This window comes from Arvicanthis niloticus, chromosome 14 (genome assembly GCF_011762505.2).
Source record: "Arvicanthis niloticus isolate mArvNil1 chromosome 14, mArvNil1.pat.X, whole genome shotgun sequence".
Taxonomy (NCBI): domain Eukaryota; kingdom Metazoa; phylum Chordata; class Mammalia; order Rodentia; family Muridae; genus Arvicanthis; species Arvicanthis niloticus.
Window position 1 is genome coordinate 53,218,806 of NC_047671.1, and position 18,912 is coordinate 53,237,717.

The following is an 18,912-nucleotide window of genomic DNA, read 5'->3' on the forward strand; positions in this document are numbered from 1 at the left end:
TTTCTAGCTCCAGTCAAGTTGACAAAAATTGCTTATAAAAACCAGGAACAAACAAACAATAGGAGAGATGGTAACTGGGGAGACGGGTCAGAACCCACATCTAAAAGCTGGGTATGTCGATACACTTATCATCCCAGCTGCTGGCGACAGGAAAAGTAGATGCCTGAAACTCACTGGCCAGCCAACTTAGTTTATTTGGCAAGCTACAAACCATCGATGGCACATAAGAAATGACACCTGAGGTTGTCATCTGGTCTCCACATGCACATACGTGTACCAACATAGATGACCATGTGTACACACATATAGAGAAACTTCAAACTACTTTAGTTAACTACTTTTAGCCTAAAATTATACTCATTACCTCTCCTCCCTCCATCTTAGTGCTCGGGTTGAACCCACGGCCTTGTCCCTAGACAAGCTTTCCACCACTGTCTCTCCAGCCATTTATTCCTCGGTGGGGGGAGGGGCAACTATGGTTTAAGGTGAATAAGCAAGTGTTACAATCTGAAAACACCCAAGATAATAAATATGACAAGAAATAATCTATGTTATTAATCTAAGTGAAATATGAGTTTTAAATGTCTGTGTACAGAAGTTAACTTTTGTATATAAAATAGGTGGTTCCATATTATCGACTCAGGAAATGTATTTAAAAAGCATAAAATATGTTATGTTGTAGACTTACAAGTGAACCACATAGAAGTTCAACAGTTTTTCCTGATCAAATTAAAGCTGCGGTGGTTGTTTGAAGAATGGACTTCAAAGGCGCACAGATTTGAAAGCTCAGTCATGAGAAAGTGGCACTATTTAATAAGGATAAGAGGTGTGGCCTTGTTGGAGCAGGTGAGGCATTGGTGGAGGAAGTTGTGTCACTGAAGGTGGCTTCTGAGGTTCCAAAAGCCTAAGTCAGGCCCAATGTCTCTCTCTTTCTGCTGCCCGGGGATCCAGATGTACAAATCTCAGCTACCTCTCCAGCATCATGTCTGTGCCACGATGTTCCCTGCCATGATGAGAAATGGCCTGACCCGTGAACTGTAAGCCAGGCCCAACTAAATGCTTTCTTCTATAAGAGTTGCTGTGGCACCTGACAGTGGTGGCACATGCCTTTAATCCCAGCACTTGGAAGGCTGAGGCAAGTGGATTGCTATAAGTCTGAGGCCAGCTTAGCCTACAGGGAGAGTTCAAGGACAGCCAAGGCTAAACAGAGAAACCCTGTCTCAAAAGAGGGAAAAAAAAGGAGTCATTGTGGTGGTCATGGTGTCTCCTCACAGCAATAGAACACTAAGAAAATTGCCAAATTTGAATCCAGGTTTACTTTCTCTAAGAACTAAAGGCAATGAATTCTCAACAGATTTTTCTTATACCAATGATGAGTGCTCAATTTCAATAAAATGACAATTCACATCTACTATGTAAGAATTAAATTATATAAAATAGTCAAAGTAAATGACAACTACAAATCAAGTGATAAACTGGAAGCCTCTGCTACAAGAATCATAGGGCCTTTGACAGCTAGAAGATAGATAAAACATTTTAATTTGAAACTCAACTAAAGTGAAACAGACTAGGAAAAAAAACAAAAGCATACAGCAATCTACTTTCCAGGCAAGACAATGCAGGATGGGTCTTCGATTTACTATATTCATTTGGCAGAGAAACAAACAAACAAACAGAATCAAGCAAAACTCACAAATTCTAGTTTTCCCACCAAGAGAGCCGCCTTTGTATGTTTTTAATGCATCAATTTGATTGCAAATATGGATGGCATCTCATGGTAAGTTATGATGAATATCAAGTCAAATAATTATATATATAAAAAAAACAATGTTATTCTAAATTTCCAACGTAACCTTCCAAACAAGGAAGACAGCCCACCAATGTAAAGTCCAGAATTTCTAAACTAAAAGCTTGACTTCCACTTTTAATCAAATTCAGAATTCAAATACAAATTATGCATTTTTATAGATATGTAAGATTTAAAATATTTTGTCCCTGAAAGAGTAAAATTCACAACACCCTGGGCTGGCAAGATGCCTGAGGTGCTAACCTCCAATCCTGAAAGCCTGAATTTGATTCCGGGGACACACATGGGGGAAGAAGAGTCCTGAGGCCCCCACAGTCCTTGACCCTCCACATTCATGCTATGACACAGGTGGACACCCACACCACAACATAAATGTGATTTTAAAAAAATCAAAATATCTACATAGCACAAGAGTTTTCACATTAATTACTGAAAATTCACCCAAGTGCTAGCAAATGCACTAAAGGACAGCTTGTTTGCAGGGCCTCCTCCCTCCTGCTTTACAGTGTTCACATCATGTCCTCAGGAGTTAGATGGACAACTTACCCAGTGACCACAGTCCAATACAATATCCTGCCTCCCTTCCTTGGGCTCCACACAAGAACCAGCCTGGCAAACACTGCGTATTAGAGCAGGGAGTGGTGTGGCTCAGGCCTCTAATCCCAGAGGCAGGGGAATCTCTAAGTTAGGGGCAGCCAGGGATATATGGAGACTGTCTCAAAAAACAAAACCAAGCACGTGATAGTATTAAGAAAACAAGCATATGTTAGTTTTTGTGTATCCCGAGTCTCTCATTTATGCCGTGAAGAGGCATTAACACAGAGATGACTAATGGAAGCGTATTTAGTCCTCTTGGAACAAGTCATCAAATGTCTGGACTTTTATTTGGAAAAGTAGCACATCCGGCAATTCATACCAACTGTCTCTGACAATAATTTTAAGTTACATATTAAAACAATCTCCTTAAAAGCATTTCATAACTATTAACATAATGAGAGATAAACAGTTCAAACCCATTAAAAGCTGGAACTCAGAAAAGTGATCTCAACTTTTTCTTTTGGTGAGTTTATTAAAGACAAACAAACAAACAAGTATTTAATGTTGCTTGCATTGCAAGACTGGGGGCCAAACTAAGAGTCCCAGACACAGATGCTAACTGTAGTGAAAACATCTTTGGCTCTGGGCTGAGGTTCTCAGGGGCCCCTCCATTTTAAGATAACAAAGAACTAGGAAGCCATACTGTGCTATGTCATTCGAACAAACACCTGAGAAGTTAGCACAAAGAGAAGAACTCCCCATAACCTCTTGGCCCCACTACTCTGGAACTCTGGTGAGCAGCACAAGATGGTGGGTGTACAGTCAAAGCAAGCATCTCATAAGCCCCAAAAGCAAAGTGACCTTTGAGGGGACAACATCAATACCAAGCATCTCACATTACAGCTAACAGTGACACCTCGGGGACCAAGCTTTTAATGTGGACCTTTGTAGGTCACTCCCCACATTCAAATCATAACAGAGATCACGACCTTTGGCCACATATAAGTCATGCAGGTAGTCTGGCAAAGTTAACAATGTGGAATTTGATTAAGGTGGTTTCGCAGCCCCAAACTCTTTACAATACCAAATAAAAATCTTCACAAAAAGATTATCATCATCTTATACATTAAATTATTTCTTCAACAAATCCAGAGATTTGTAAACATTGGAGTTGACAGACTATTATAATTGACAGATATTATAATTAATTCCTAATTAGTATACTCAAGAGGATAATAGTCAAAACTATGATGCCATGTGTGTGTATATATATGTATGTATGTATTTGTATATGTATATATATTCATAGAACTGCAAACCATAAAAAGTTACATACATTTGAAAAAATAACCTAAATTAAGCACTTACTGGATGAGGGACCAAATATTAGATATAGATGAAAAATAGGTACTTTAAGGATAAAATTGTCCAGAATAAATCCTTTAAGAGAAAAATAAGGGGGGGGGGCACATAAGAGGCAGAAATCTTCACATATTAACGAAGAACCTTATTAACAAAAGAGAATACTGAAGTGAAGGTGTTATCAGAAGGCCTTGGGCCAGAAAATGTGTGGGACTGATAAGAACTGACCCATATATCCATGAAGTCCAAAGAACTGCCTTATCACAGAATAATAAAGCAGAAGACAAAGTTAAAAAGATTTCCTCCCTTAAAAGGACATAACAAAATTATTTTAAAAGAAAATATTAAGAGCCACTGGTCAGCCAGGCGTTGTGGCCCACACCTTTAATCCCAGCACTTAGGAAGCAGAGGCAGGCAGAGCTCTCTGAGTCAGAAGTCAGCCTGGTTTGTGAGTTAAAGGAGCCATCTGTCAATAAGAAGAGAATGAGCTGACATAAAGCAACAATCAATGTAAAATGTATTCCAATAGGTAACTGCTAATCTAGAGTTCTGTAACAAAAACATCCTTTAAGAATGGAAAAATAGCCGGGCAGTGATGGCGCATGCCTTTAATCCCAGCACTTGGGAGGCAGAGGCAGGTGGATTTCTGAGTTCGAGGCCAGCCTGGTCTACATACAGAGTGAATTCCAGGACAGCAAGGGCTACACAGAGAAACCCTGTCTTGAAAAACAAAAAAAAAAAAAAAAAAAAAAAAAAAAAAAAAAGAATGGAAAAATAAAGACCTCTCAGGCAGATAGGAGGACATTCTAAAGCATGTGCTTCAGATCCTTTATGATCAGTAAAAATGATCGTACATAAAAGTTCATATGAAATATAAGATTCAGTAAATATATGCCGTACTCTAAATAATATTGATGATATAATATGTAGCATATATTATTAAAATATATAATATATTAATACATATTAATAAATAAATTAATTAATTAACAGGGACTGAGATGGCTCAGTTAGTAAAGTACTTGCCCAGCAAGCAAGAAGATGGTGATCCCTAAGGCTCACTGGGAGCCATCCTAGCCTAATTAGGAAGCCCCAGGGATTCCTGTTCCAGTGAGATCCTGTCTCAAGCAAGGCAGATGGCTCCAGACAGACACCAGAGGCCAACTTCTGAGCTCCACACTCACCTGCACACACAGATGAGAAATCAAGCACTGAGGTATGGCTCAGTGGTAGAGACTGTACCTAGTCTGTGTGAAGCACTGGGTTCAATCCCCAGTAAAGGAAAGAAAAGACGGGAAGAGAAAAAGAGAGAGAAACTTAATTAGCAAAACCTTTAGTGAAAACTGTTCCACAAAAAAAAAACCTCCCAGACCTATGACTGCATCTAACAAAACAACAAAGGTATCACTAGAACCCTGACCTCTTCTCTGCTGGATCAAAACAAGCATTCAAGCATTCGAGAAAGAAATAATTTCAACTGATTTTGTACAAATTATTTCTAAGCAGAGAGATTTTACAAAGTTAAGTGCAATGTTGATTTCAAATCCAGACAAGGACAATACAGACGATCACCCATGTAGACCATTCCATGACTTTGCCACTACTTCAGGTCCTTCACCAACTTATCCAGAGTAATGAGTTTTACCACTGGAACCCGTGTGACTTAAGGCTAAACATGACCTGTGCACAGATGTACACTGTTTGCTGGCCATGTCCTCTACTAAAATGTAAGCTCAGAGAGAGGACAGGCTATTTGATTCTTGAAAATTTTATGCAGGAATCTACTTTAAACAGTTACTTATAGTTATCAAAATGTTTGGCAGAAAGCCTATGTATGGTTTATAACAATGTGCAGATAAACTGTTTTAAGCTATTGTCATTTGAAAATTCTCTTTTTAAAACTTAACTCTCCACAGAACAATGTAGAAGTATGCCACAGACACTATATGTCACTCTCTCTTCAGCCTCTTCTTACATTTAACCACCACAAATGCATTTTCCAAATATTACAATTAGGAGAGACACCTGATTGATACAGGCCCTTTGTGGAAGGTTTACTTACCTAATTAAGAGATACGAGGTGTTTGCCTTTGGCTACCAAACAATTAAGTGATTCTTGAAAAAGGAGCCATAAAGAACCATGACGTTATATGTCTATGTTCAAAGGTTAGCACACTAAGACTAGTCTGTCAGAAAGATTGGTCCTTGAGAACCTTCTGTGCAGCTGAACTATTAGCTATGGGGTCCTCTAAATCTGGTCATCTTTTTATGTGAGATACTGATTAAATCACCCGGTTAAGTATCCTGTAACTTGAGCCTAACTAATATGTGGTTAAGAGCTGACAACTAATGGGCAGTGGAGGAGCCTACTTGACTATAAGATTCAAAACTGGGGACTGAGAGAAAACGGTTACAGAAAGAAATTGGGAGGAAGAGAACATAAACATACAAGCACATATGAACACACCATAGGAGAGAGATGCAGGCTAAACTGACTCAGTTTGTTGTCACGTGAATCTTAGTAGCACATCTAAGATAGGAATACACAGCAAACAGTAGACGTGAAATATAAAGATCCAGAAATCAGGGAAACCCACACAGAAATGATTTATATCATAAAGAAAAAAATGGCATGATCACCAAGAAAACACACCAACAAACATAGAGTTCCCTTTCTAGGACCCGGTTCACCCCACCCCATGCTGTGCTACAGCCCTGATGTTTAGGGAGGACTCACTCCTACCTAACCGCCACTCTCCAGACCTAACAGCATGATCTGTACTGGTCAACCCCAGGAGAGCTGAGGACTCTGGGAAATGTCTACAAGAAAAGTCTTCTAACTTCCTCTGGCAGTAAATGAAGGCCATAAGATGAACATTATTAACAGGAGAGAAGCAAGTTTGAGCAAAGAACTCAAACAGGAAAATACTGTTTACAAAAAAAAAAGAGAAAGAGAGAAAATGGACTTTCAGCACTGACTACACAATCTGTAAACAAACCACACTTCCTGTGATTTCTACATGTGCATCTGCCAATGATAAGAGCCAAACACATTTGTCTGTCAATCCTATTAGCAGCCTATCTGATTCACGGATTGCGGGAAGAACAAAGTCGAAAGAGGGCAGGACAGACAAAAAACTTACAAGGGACCAGGAAGCACAATGTAGAACATGAAGAATTTACTACTATAGAGTATTATATAATTTACAAATTGCCTGTAGAAACCAACGATGACAGAGAAACTGTTATTGTATTTGGTGCTTAGCATTCTCTAGTGATTTTTAAAGTTTTTTTAAGATTACATTTATTTATTGTGTGTCTGTGTGCGATGTAGGTCAGAGGACAACATGCAAGAATTGTCTATCTCCTTCAACCATGTGGGTCCTGGGAGCTAACCGGGTTGTAAGATTCCAAGGCAGGCACCTTTACTTACTGACCCATCTTGATGGCCCCACAGCACAGTGAAATGGTAAAGGGCTTGCATTTCATAGTGACATCATAGTGAAAATGAAAGATGGAAATAAAGAAGTGGCAAACACTTACAGGGACATATACATTAACTCCCTCTAGATCCACCATGCAAGGTGAGTATTATAGAATAGTCTTAAGTGGTAACATGACCACAGGCACTAATAAATAATTTTAACACAAGTCAAAATCAAGACTGAAAGAATCTGACTACATCAGAGTCCTTGGATGAAAGAATCCTGAAGGAAAATTTGGAATCTGGAAGGGCTTCCTAGAGTTGTATCTGGCAGCTTAGTGGAAAACAATAACATGTATACAGCATAGAGAGGGAGGGAGAGACTGAGAGAGGCCTCTAAACAGTGATAATGGACAGTTCTGAATAGAGAGAGATGAAAAGAGTTGCTCCTGAAACACATCTCCTCCTCTGAAATATGAGCAAATAAGGAGACAGTAATGAAAACAAAGCCCTGGAAAACAGAGGACAAACACCTCAGACAGCTGAGATTTTCTCAGCCACTGAGTTTAGAAGGCCCAGCTTCCCTATTGTCCCTTCAAAGTGAAATGAAAGCACAGCACTGGAGGGACAGACAGACAGACAGACAGACCTACGAGCGTGTAGTCTTCAGTACTGGAAGAGAGAAACAATCAACAAATGAGATATAAGATACAAAAAGATTTTTTTCTTTTAAGGTGGGCAATTCTATTTCTAAAACTTTAACTCATAAGTTTTTGTTGTTTTTTGTTTTTACAATCCTAGAGAATGAACAGAGTCAGTCTTACAAGCACTCTACCACTGAGCTAATGCGCCAGTCTTCTAAACTAGCTTTCAAAACCCCACTCATTTGCAATCTCATAGGGCAATGTCTAAGTATTTTTAATCCTACGTTGGGCCTCTTGACCCATCCTAATAATGGGACAGAGGCAACAAAATACCAGACAACTTCCTCCACTGCCAATCTGATAGAGCAGTTTGCACTTGCAAACTCAGGCAAGGTTCCTAAATTACTTGGGACAGCTTTTCATATTGGTAATCGCGACTACCCTAGCGAGGCAGCTGAGGTTGGCACAAACCCACGTTATAGAGACTATCAAGGGCTGTTAGGCACTAGTAACAACTGAGAATACAAGAAATTTGAGCAGTTTTGAACTTAAAAAGCTTTTCTCCACCAGTCCTTTCTTAAAACACAAAGCAAAACAACAACAAAGGGCTTGCACATTAGGAATTCTAAAGCTTCAATGCGCTCCTTAGGATAATACCTAAAGAAAGCACTCCTTCCTTGTGCCATTATGTATTATCTTATATTTATAAGGTCTTTGTTTTTTAAGGAACATATCACTCCCCAATTCTTTCAGTGGATCTACAAAACCTAACGCTCCGTCTCAAAAGCTGAGACCAAAGCCAGTGACAGAGATGAATGATTTAAAAGCGAACAATCGTTTTGCCATCGTAGGATCCACTAGGCAGGAGTCGGGCTCTTAACCCATCCTAGTCTACCGGGACTCTTCTCAAGAACAGATCCCACCGGCCCTAAACAACCAGCCTTTCCTCTGCAATTCCACAAGCCAGGCTCAGATAATCCTCCCAAGAGCTCAACAAAAGTTGGTTTTTTGGTTTTTGTTTAAAGGAAGCAAAAAGGTTGAACACGAATGAAACGGGCTGGACGACCCACGCACCTAGAGCGGATAGAAGACTGCTAGCAAGGGCGAGGCTGCCTACGAAACAAGGAACGGTGCGACGGCGGTGGGGGTCGCGACCCCCGCCCGCAGGAAGGAAACCTGCAAGCCCGCGGCCAGCAGAAGGCCGGAGAGGGGCAGGTCCGGAGCGTGCAGACCGGAGGGCGGCGGAACCGGGCCGCCCGGGTCGGGTCCCGGAGCAGCCGCCGGGGTGGGAGTCGCCGGCACGCGCAGCCGCACTCACCTGCCAGACGCTCGCTCCGCGGCCGCAAGCTCGGGCGCCGCCCGGGCGCCTCCCCTCCCCCGGGACTCGACCCCGGCCGCCGCCGGAGCTCCGGGCCCCGAGAGTCACGGGCGGTACGGAGGCGGGCAACGCGGCGACCGGCCCCGAGCGCAGGGAGGCGTACATAGGGGGCGCTGGAAAGGCAACTCCTCGCTCCACCTTCCTCAGCGGTAGCCGACTGAGCTTCCCGGGAACAGCATCGCGCCAGCCTCGGTCGGCTGCTCCCGGGCCTTCGCCCGAAGCTCCCCCAAGGTAGCGGCCGGGTTTCCGGCAGCCACACTCCGCCCCCTCAGCACAGGACCTTCGCCATCTTGTTGGAGGCGGGAAGCAGACAGTGCGCACGCGTAATGGGAGCGGCTGGCGGGCGTCCCGCTGTTCGGGAATGAGGGACTGGTCTGCGCAGCCGCAGCAGCCAAAGCCCTGCCTCTGCGGTATTTGCTTGGTCTCTTCTGTTCTTTGCCTCGGGGGTCCTGAGTCTCCAACTCACTTTTCCCAATTGAACTGAAATCAAATCAGTAGACTTTTTCTGTGCACACTACGGTTATCTGTGAGCATCCGTTCATACCAAGCATCCACCAAACGCCCTAGGCACTGATTACAGAAAAAACGAGTGAATACAGGCCCTGGAGCAAAGGGAGTTCCTAACCCAGTGGGGAAGACAGAAACCAGTTTTTGTTCTGTAGGTGCCCCTCCAGCCATCCGTCCTCTCCCGTTTTAATTCCAAACCTACCTCTTCTGGACGTCCCCAATTTGTCTCAAACAGCTATCAGTTCTTTGCCTTGCATTAACTGTCTATCATAATTTTCTTTGAGTATTAACACTTATAGAATTGATCCCGGCTCTAGGGTTACAGTATTGGGGAATATAAACTCGTGGAATCCACACTCTAGTATAAAGGAATAGACAAAACAAACAAACACACACAAAAAAAGTAAAGCTGAAAATGATGGTAGTGATAAGGAATAGAAAAAGAGCAAACAAGGAAAAGAAAATGGACACCAAGGGACGGTGTTGAGCAATCTCTTTCTTCCCACAAGTGACATATGACCCTAAGACTGACTGACCAGATGCCCTGGGAAGATATTGGAACAGAGCTGTCAAAGGGACAGAAAAACAGGAACTTCAGGTGGAATGACTTTGTGAGGGAAGACGGACAAATAAAAGTAGAGTTCGAAGACAGTGCTAAAATGTGTGAGAGGCCATGTTGAAAGGGCCTCGGGCCGGGTATGAGGCTGGACGGAACTCCAAGTGGTCCCTCCAGCCCGTTGGACCTCCCATTTACAGCTCCTAATGCATTAGCTCCTGACTGCCTTTGGACGTAGAGATTTGACTAGCCACGAGACCTCCGTGTGTCTTTTACATGTCTGACTTATTGTTATCCATCACGTTTTGGTTTAATTGCCACCTTAGACAGGCCACACAGGTATCTTTCCTAACTAAATCTGCCTCTCTGCCTTGGGCATGATTCCTTGTCACCACACCTTGTCATTTCTTCCACGGCACAGAGGATGTTTTTGAACGTCCTCTCCTTTGTTTTGGGACAAGGTATCACATTAAACCAGGCTGACCTTGACAGGTGATCCACCTGCCTCCGTTCCCCAATATTATAGGTTTATGTCACTGTAATTAGCCCCTCAATTTTTATTTAATTTTTGAGAGAGGCCCTCAAATACCCTAGCCTGTCCTCAGATGCACCTCAGATTGTCTTGCTTATACCTCTCAAGTGCTAAAATTACAGACATGTGCCACAGTGTCTAGCTATGATTTTAAATTATGTATTTATTGTTTACTTACTGTCTCCTGACGAAACAGTAAAGTCCCTAAGAGAGGGACAGTGTTTCATTTTTAACACCATGACTGGTGGGGGGTGGGGGGTGGGGGGTGGGGGGGAGGGGGGGAGAGGAAGGTGGGTTACTCAATAAATACCTGTTGAATTAATGAATGTGGATATTTGAACCTAAGTAGTTAGTGGTGTATTGTATTGTTTTTCACCTACTGGCTTCTTAAATTAAATGTAAGTCACCTTTTATATATGTCGAGGCAATAGACCACTAGGTAGACATTATACTGACTATATTTGTAGGGGTGGGCAAAGGAAAGGTTTAAATGAGTGAGACGGCTATCGTATGTGTACTGTACTAAGGTAGATCCTTAACGCTTACCACAGCCCATCTAGGTAACTGCCCTCACATCATACAAAGTGATTATGTCACTTGACCAAGAAAACATTTAGAGAGCGTGCTGACCCAGTGTCCAGGCATGTCCTTCCGTTTAGGGGAAATGGATCTGGAGGCAGCCTCTTTGGCACTGCCACTGGCTTCCATTAGACACCTGAGCTGCTGCCCATCCTATGAGGTTCTTGCATGGATTCTCACTGGGCTCCTGACTGGAAACCCTCTTTTCTCTTAGACGGGAGGAACACTCACTCATTTTACCACTTTTCATTTTTAAACTTTTGTGTTTTTATTTAAAACTTACATATATTATCAGTACAGGGAAAGAAGAAATACCGGGGAAATGGAGCAGGTCCTATGCACCACGTCTTGGTTGGGCGTCTTTTATGTGTTTGACCAGCCCTTCCACCCAGACTCCAATTAGTTCCTTAGACCCTAAAGACAACAATCTTCTGGAAGAGTTACAGGATCACTGCAACAACCTCCTTTTCTGTTGATCTCTCACATAGTTTTGTTTGAGATGGCTGCAGAGAGCTGCTGCTTAGGATAAAGCTGTGATCTTATTTGTGGGTACCAGCCCTCATATGAGGTAAGAGATGCATGAAATTCATGATGGCATAGGCTATCTGGACTCGGTCACTCCCTATATAAACCAAGGAGTAGATGGGACCATTTGACACTCACCTCTGGTTTCTTTCTCACTATACCGTAGTCCTTGAAGCAAATCATGGAATTGTGACAGCCTTTCCTTACATTTACCATCTGTTAGGAGTTGAATTGTGCTCACCCACAAATAGGTTCCACTTCTAACCACCAGAGAATGTGATCACAATTGAAAGCTGGATCATTAGTGATACAATTAAGTTAAAACTGCAGATCCTAAGAGCAAAGGGAAGTGACCTAATGAGTGTGTCTGTATGAGAAGGTGATCGAGGGAAGACAAAGGTGGTGGGAGGAGAGGGAGGGGAGAGAGAGAGAGAGACAAAGACAGAGACAGAGACTGATTCAGGTGAGGACAAGGGCAGAGATTGGAGAAATACAGCAGCAAACCAGGGAAAGGCAAATGTCACCAGCAAACCATCAGAAACTCAGATAAGGCAAGCAAGGATCCACTTGCCTCTAGGTTCCAGAGGGAACATGCTCTGTTGACCCCTCATTTTAGATGTACATCCTTCAGACCTATGAGTACACCCACTGGTTCATGCTGCCCAACCGATGATATTTATATGGTGGCCCTAGGAAATAAACACACCATTTTATTTATGCAGCAGAGCCTGGATTGAAGGACAGAGAGTAGGTCATGGAGCTTCTGCTCCCACTTGACAGCAAACCAGCTGCCAAAGTCATGCTGGTCACTAAGCAGTAGTTTCCTTAGCTACAAACAAGGATGATGAGATTCCCTGCCTGCTTCCGAGATCTGTAGTGATAACAAGTAGTTTGTTGAGTGATATCACCAAGGGGGTCTGACAGGTAATGAGAACAATTATGTGAAACGCAGGCTTTGTCTTAGGGTTTTTATCGTTGTGAAGAGACACCATGACCTGAGAAAACCATTTCATTGGGATAGCTGACAGTTCAGAGGTTCAGTTCATTGTTGTCATGCTAGGAAGTATGGCAGCATGCAAGCAGACATGGTGCTGAAAAAGGAGCTGAGAGTTCTAGATCCAGATGCTCAGGCAGCAGGAAGAGAGGGTGACACTGGGCTTAACTTGAGCATCTGAAACCTCAAAGACCAACCCCCAGTAACACTTCCTCCAACAAGGCCATACCTCCTAACAGTGCTACTCCCTATGGGCAGATGGGGCCACTGTTATGCTTGCCACAGGGATTTCTACAGTATGGCTGAGAAGACCGGACACTTCACTGTGAGATTATCACTAGCAGGAGACAGGTGTGTGACTTGCCTCTTATTCACTGTTAATGCTGAAAGGAGGAAAGACCTGTGAATGAGGACAGAGAAGGGAACTTCATGAAGAGCCTGCACAGGAAAAGAATTTCTTAGAAGGGCCTTAGGTACCTAGAGGGTCTCCATGCACAACAATCATCACAGTGCTCACAGCGGGTCCATGAAGCCTCTACTGCAGCCACTGCTGGGTGTAGGAAGCTAAAGTGAGAATGTGGTACCTGGTGACTTAGGTGGTCAATGTTGTTTCTGGTGCCCCCAAACCAGACACAGCTGTGATCACCAGCACTGCTCCCAGTGGAATGGACAGGTCACTTTGCCTCACAACCCTCACTTTCCACCTCAATGGTAACAAATGACTGACACAACTCAGTCATCCACTAACCCTGTAGTTTCATGCTGTCCAACAGAAGTATAATGCAAGCCACCTAAGGCAGTTTAAGACTTTCAAGAACCACATTAAGAAAGGTGTTTGAAAGTCACAAGTGAACCCCCAAGTCAAGGCTTAGGGAACATTGCAGAAAAGGGGGCACGAAGATTGTATGACTCAAAGGTTGGGGAGAAGCAGAGTAAACCAGTGTGTTCTGGACATAACAGGACTGCTGTGCTCATGAACTCACAGAGGCTGTGGTTGTCTGCACTAGATCAATCTGGTCAATAAGCAAGCTTGCAGAGGGGAGGAACTCATGAGCCTGGACCCCGAGCTGAGGGGCCATTGAAGGTTAATAGCTTATGGAGAAGAGCAAGTCAATTTTCTTTGAAGGTGTGGCCCCTGGCAGGTTAACTAAGCCCTGGTGGGTGGCCTCACATCCTTGAATATAAGGACAGCACAAATTAGACTTGATTATTTAAAAAAAAAAAAAAAATGAAAACCAGTTAGGAGGGGCTTGAGGGTAGGGAGTGAATCTGAAATGGACCTGAGAAGAGTTAGGGGGAGCAGTTGGGGGCCAATGTAATCAAAATGCATTGCATACATGTGTAAGAGTCTCAAAAAATTAATAAAAATATATTTTAAAACAACAGATAGACTTCTAATTATTTAGTTTTTTTGTTTGTTTGTTTTTTCCAAGTTCTCCATATAGCCCAGGCTGTCCTGGAACTTACTCTGCAGACCAGGCTGTTCTGGAACTCAGAGATCTGCCTGTCTATGCCTCCTCAGTGGGATTAAAGGCACTTTCCACCACTGTCCGGCCCTAATTATATGCTTTAAAGATTTTAATTATGTGTATATGTGGAGAAGGGCTGTGTACACAGTATAGGACTCTGGGAGGCTGGGAGAGGTCATTGGATCTTCTGGAGCTGGAAGAGGTACACACCTATGCCCAGCGTGGGTGCTGTGAACTCTGCAAGAACATTATGAGCTCTCAACCACTGAACAATCTCTCTAGCCACCTAAGAATGTATTTTATTTAACTCAATATGTCCGAATATTTCAACATGGACACTAGCCCCATTTCAAGTGCTTAGTGGTCATGTGTGGTGAGTGGCTACAATATTTAGTAACACAGCTCCAAACTGATCTACCAGGAACATAAGTACAGTATATAGATTTTCATTTTCAATAGCAAGACCAGCTTCTGCCTCATGAGAAGGACAATTTCCTAAACAAAGGAAGAGAGTTAAGACAGAGTTTTTCACATGAAAGATAAATTAAGATAGATTCAGGACTTTTACCATTAATTTATCTATTTTGTAAAACGTAGATACTTCTGAAAATAAAAGTAGTATTTCTGAAGAAGCACTTTGAAATTTTAAAAACCCATACAAGTGTAGATGACAAGGAGAATATTTGAACGTGAGTTAGTAGTTCCGTCTTCTCTGTGCAACCTTCAGAAATGGGAATGATAACAGCTACCTCAGTTCAAAGATTACATAAAACAGTGTATGTGAAAGTGCCTAGCACCTGATATATTATTCGAAGGCCCATAGAGAAACAGAAGGAATTGTGTGTGTGTGTGTTTGTGAGTGCATGATTGTGTATTTGTGTGTGTGTGATTGTGTATATATGCATGTGTGTGCATGTGTATTTGTGTGTGTGCTTATGTATGTGTATATGTTTGTATGTGTGCATGCATGCGTGCGTGTGTGTGCATGTCTGTGTGTGTGTTTGTGAGTGTATGATTGTGTATTTGTGTGTGTGATTGTGTATATATGCATTTGTGTGTGCATGTGTGTGTGCATGTGGGTGCACATGTGTGTGCATGTGCATTTGTGTGTGTTTATGTATGTGTATATGTTTGTATGTGTGCATATGTGTGTGCTTGAGCGTGTGCATGTATGCATGTGTGAGTGTATGTTCATTATAAGAATTAGTCTGTAGTGGTCCAGGAAGACTCATAATCTGTTGTCCACAAGGAGGAAGGACATCTAGTGATACAATTCAGTGAGTCTCAAAGCCTGTGAATTGAGCGTAATGTGAGTATAAGTTTGAATCTGAACATAGGAAGTACCTATGTGCAAACAGTGGAGCAGGAGCAAGTTCACACTGGTGAGGGGAACTTCATTCACCTTCATTTCCTCTACCAATTCAAAAGCAAATCTCTTTAGGAGACACCAGTATAGGACAAAACCGGTGGGGGCTGGGAGTGGGGTACTGGCTCTGTGCGAATTCCATAATCTAGTTAACTTGATATATAAAATTAGCTATCATATTTAATTAACATTCAAGAAATGTGACCTAGATATAAATAAATCTGAGTATATGGTTAGATGAACTGATAAACAACAAAGAGGCTGGAAGATTTCACCGAATCCAAGAATAATTCTGGGATAAAAATTGAGAAAAATGTGTATTTTAGATATTTCTATTCTGTTTCAGCTTGGACGTGTTAGAAAGTGTGTTGATTTTTTTAAGTAGCCCTTTTCTCCTGAGAACCTGTTGGTGGCCATCTAGATCCAGGAGCAACTTCTTTTTTCATGGCCTATAATTCTCCTTTGGTTGAAATAATAATGTTTGCTGCGTTCATACCTTTTTTCATTAGATGCCTACAGAAGGGCATACATGAGATTTGGTCTCTCTCCCTCTTCTCTCTCTCTCTCTCTCTCTCTCTCTCTCTCTCTCTCTCTCTCTCTGTGTGTGTGCACACGTGTGCACGCGCGCGTGTGTTGAGCTAAAGCATCCAATCAAAAGCAAGAAAATTAATAATTTTAGAAACTGAATGGTGAGCACAACTATTCATGATATTATTCTTACTACTTTTGTATATGCTAGGAAGTTGTAATAATAAGGTTTTAAAGACATCTCAGAAGCTGATACTTCAATGTTTACTTCCCCCCATCTCTGTACAGCTAAAGTGTCAGCAGCAGGGTCCCTTCTGATGAAACCGATAAATATTAATTGTCATAGACAATCACGTGGATAGGCCCTAAGTTGATGGAAGTATCTAAGTGATATAATCACTGTGTGTGTGTGTGTGTGAAAGCTATACATGTAACACACCCAGAACACAATTCGTTGAGGGCATTATCTCTATTTAGTATGACTTATGCTCTGTCACAGTCCCTTTGTGTCAGGTGTTCCTAGAATGGCTGCAGTGATCTTGAGGTCCACCATGGGAAGCTGAGCCTGGGCTGCAAATGTTTATTCACAATCACTGCTATGGGTACCATCTTATTGCTAACTGCTATGGTGGAGGAACTGCTTCCGGGACAACAGTCAAGCTCTCTTGGCATTATAACACAAAGGCACTGTGCCAGAGGTCATGGTTACATACATAAAAAGGCAGAAGTGGGTTACAGAGTCACTCTTCTAAAAGAAAATCACTAGGCGTGGTGGCACAAACTGGTACTGTGCGATCCCAGCATTCCAGAGAGATCTCGAAATGAAGTGCATTTTATTTTCTCAAGCACCATAATAGATTGTTTTATGGGCTAGAAGGCCAACAATGCAGGATCTGGCCTCTGACCTTAAAGCAATCAGTGAGAAAAATGCAACAGAAAAACCCTCTACATGTGGAAGTTAAACAACACACTTCTAAACAAAATTTTGCCAAGGAGGTGGTCTCAAGAGAAAATAAAAAAATAAAAAAAACAACAAAAACAAAAAAAAAATAAGCTGAATGAAATGTAAAAAACAAACAAACAAAAAACAACCCAAAGCATCAAAATTTTCTAAACAAAGCTGAGCTGTTGCTCTTGAAGGGAAATGCACAGCACTAATGATTACATCAGAAAAGAGGAATACAGGGCAAAGGGTCTGCTGCCAAGCCTGAGTGTCTGAGTTTGAACTCTAGGACCCACATGGTGGAAGGTGAGAACAGGTTCCTGCAAGTTGTCCTCTGCCCTTCGTTGCTGTGGCAAGCATGCCTTTATACACAAATAAACATATAAATGTTTTAGAAAGGAAAGAAGATGAGATCACATTAGAAAGTCTCAGGATGATCATCTATAACCCTGTCTTCAGGATCCAGAGGATGAAAAAAACAAAAGCATGAAATAACCCCAAAAACAAGCTTAAAGAAGTAACAAAGACACACGCAGGAATCAGTGTAACAATTAATGACAGAAACCTGGCTAGTGAACCTTTAGTGGGCCTGAAATAATAAAATGGGAAAGACAAAACCACCAATGTCTGTCATGTAACAGGCTATTACTACAGTTCCAGTGGCCATGAGAAGAAAACAAGAGTGCTGCAGACACAGTCAGACTTGTAAATTTAACATTTTTAGAAGAAAATGAACCAAATGTATAAAAACCACAAACTACCGAGACTCAAATAAGATGAAACAGGATAGCCTTATATGCATTAAAAGAATTGAACTTGCCGTTGAAATGCTGTAGAAGATACAGATGTTTTCAACTGGAAAGCCCCAGAAAAGTTTTAATACAAGCTTTCTGCAATTTCTTCCAGGAAACTGAAAAGGCAGGCATACTTCTCACCTCACTTTGGGAGTCCATTGCTACTCTGATACCCTGAACCACACAGAGTTCAGTAAAAGAATGCTAGAGACCAACATCTCTCATAAACTTAGACACAGAGATTCTCAACTAAGTGCTAGCTTTTCAAATAAAAATGCATTTAAAAAGTACACAATATGACCAAATAAATAGCTATTATCTATCCTAACTATACATGAACCAATCAATATAACCGCATTACATATCAGCAGGCTAAAGAAGAAAATTCACATAGCATCTTTACCAATTGATGCAGAAAATGAATCAGTCAAGACCCAACCCTCATTTATAATAAAATGTGGATCTCCTTCCTGGACAGTAAGTGCTCATAAGGTAAATAAATCTATGACTGTTGAGAATGAGACCGTGTTCTATCAGTTACTAAGGGGGTTTGACAAATGAAGACACAGAGTGATTGATGAACCAAGACTAGAACGTGACCTGGATTTGTCTTTAAATTGATTGGTTTGGAAAAGCAGCCTCAGTCACCCTGATTCTCTGCCCTCATCTCCACATTCGCAATAGCTCTCCCTCCATTTCACCAAAGGGAAGTGTAGTGGTATCTTTCACGCTATAGTAAACTCGGTATTTTGGGAGGAGCTAATGTGGGAGGAGTAAGGAGAAGGAAGAGGCGGAGCTAGGAAGAAGGAGGAGGAGAGAGGGGAAAATGGCAGCAGATGTAGGTGTGTGTGTACATGTGTGTGTATATGTGTGTGTGTGTGCATGTGCCTGTGTGTGAGTGCACGTGTGCATTTCCCACATGAACCTGCCAGACACTGAACTAAGCTGTGCACACCACACCCAGCTT

The 18,912-nt window shown here is 42.1% G+C and overlaps 1 protein-coding gene across 6 annotated transcripts in view; it reads right to left on the minus strand.

Moving 5' to 3' along the window:
- Window positions 1–9,460, minus strand: part of Apc (APC regulator of Wnt signaling pathway) — an 89,387-nt gene extending 79,927 nt beyond the window's left edge. For 2 of the 6 annotated variants that reach the window (XM_034518271.2, XM_076912846.1), the window contains exon 1: window positions 9,093–9,460. In XM_034518271.2, coding sequence (XP_034374162.1) covers window positions 9,093–9,257 — 165 coding nt within the window. In that variant the 5' untranslated portion in view covers window positions 9,258–9,460. The remainder of the gene's footprint in view (window positions 1–9,092) is intronic. The other 4 variants (XM_034518272.2, XM_076912847.1, XM_076912849.1 and 1 more) reach the window with 2 other exon arrangements.
- Window positions 9,461–18,912: the final 9,452 nt, after the last annotated feature.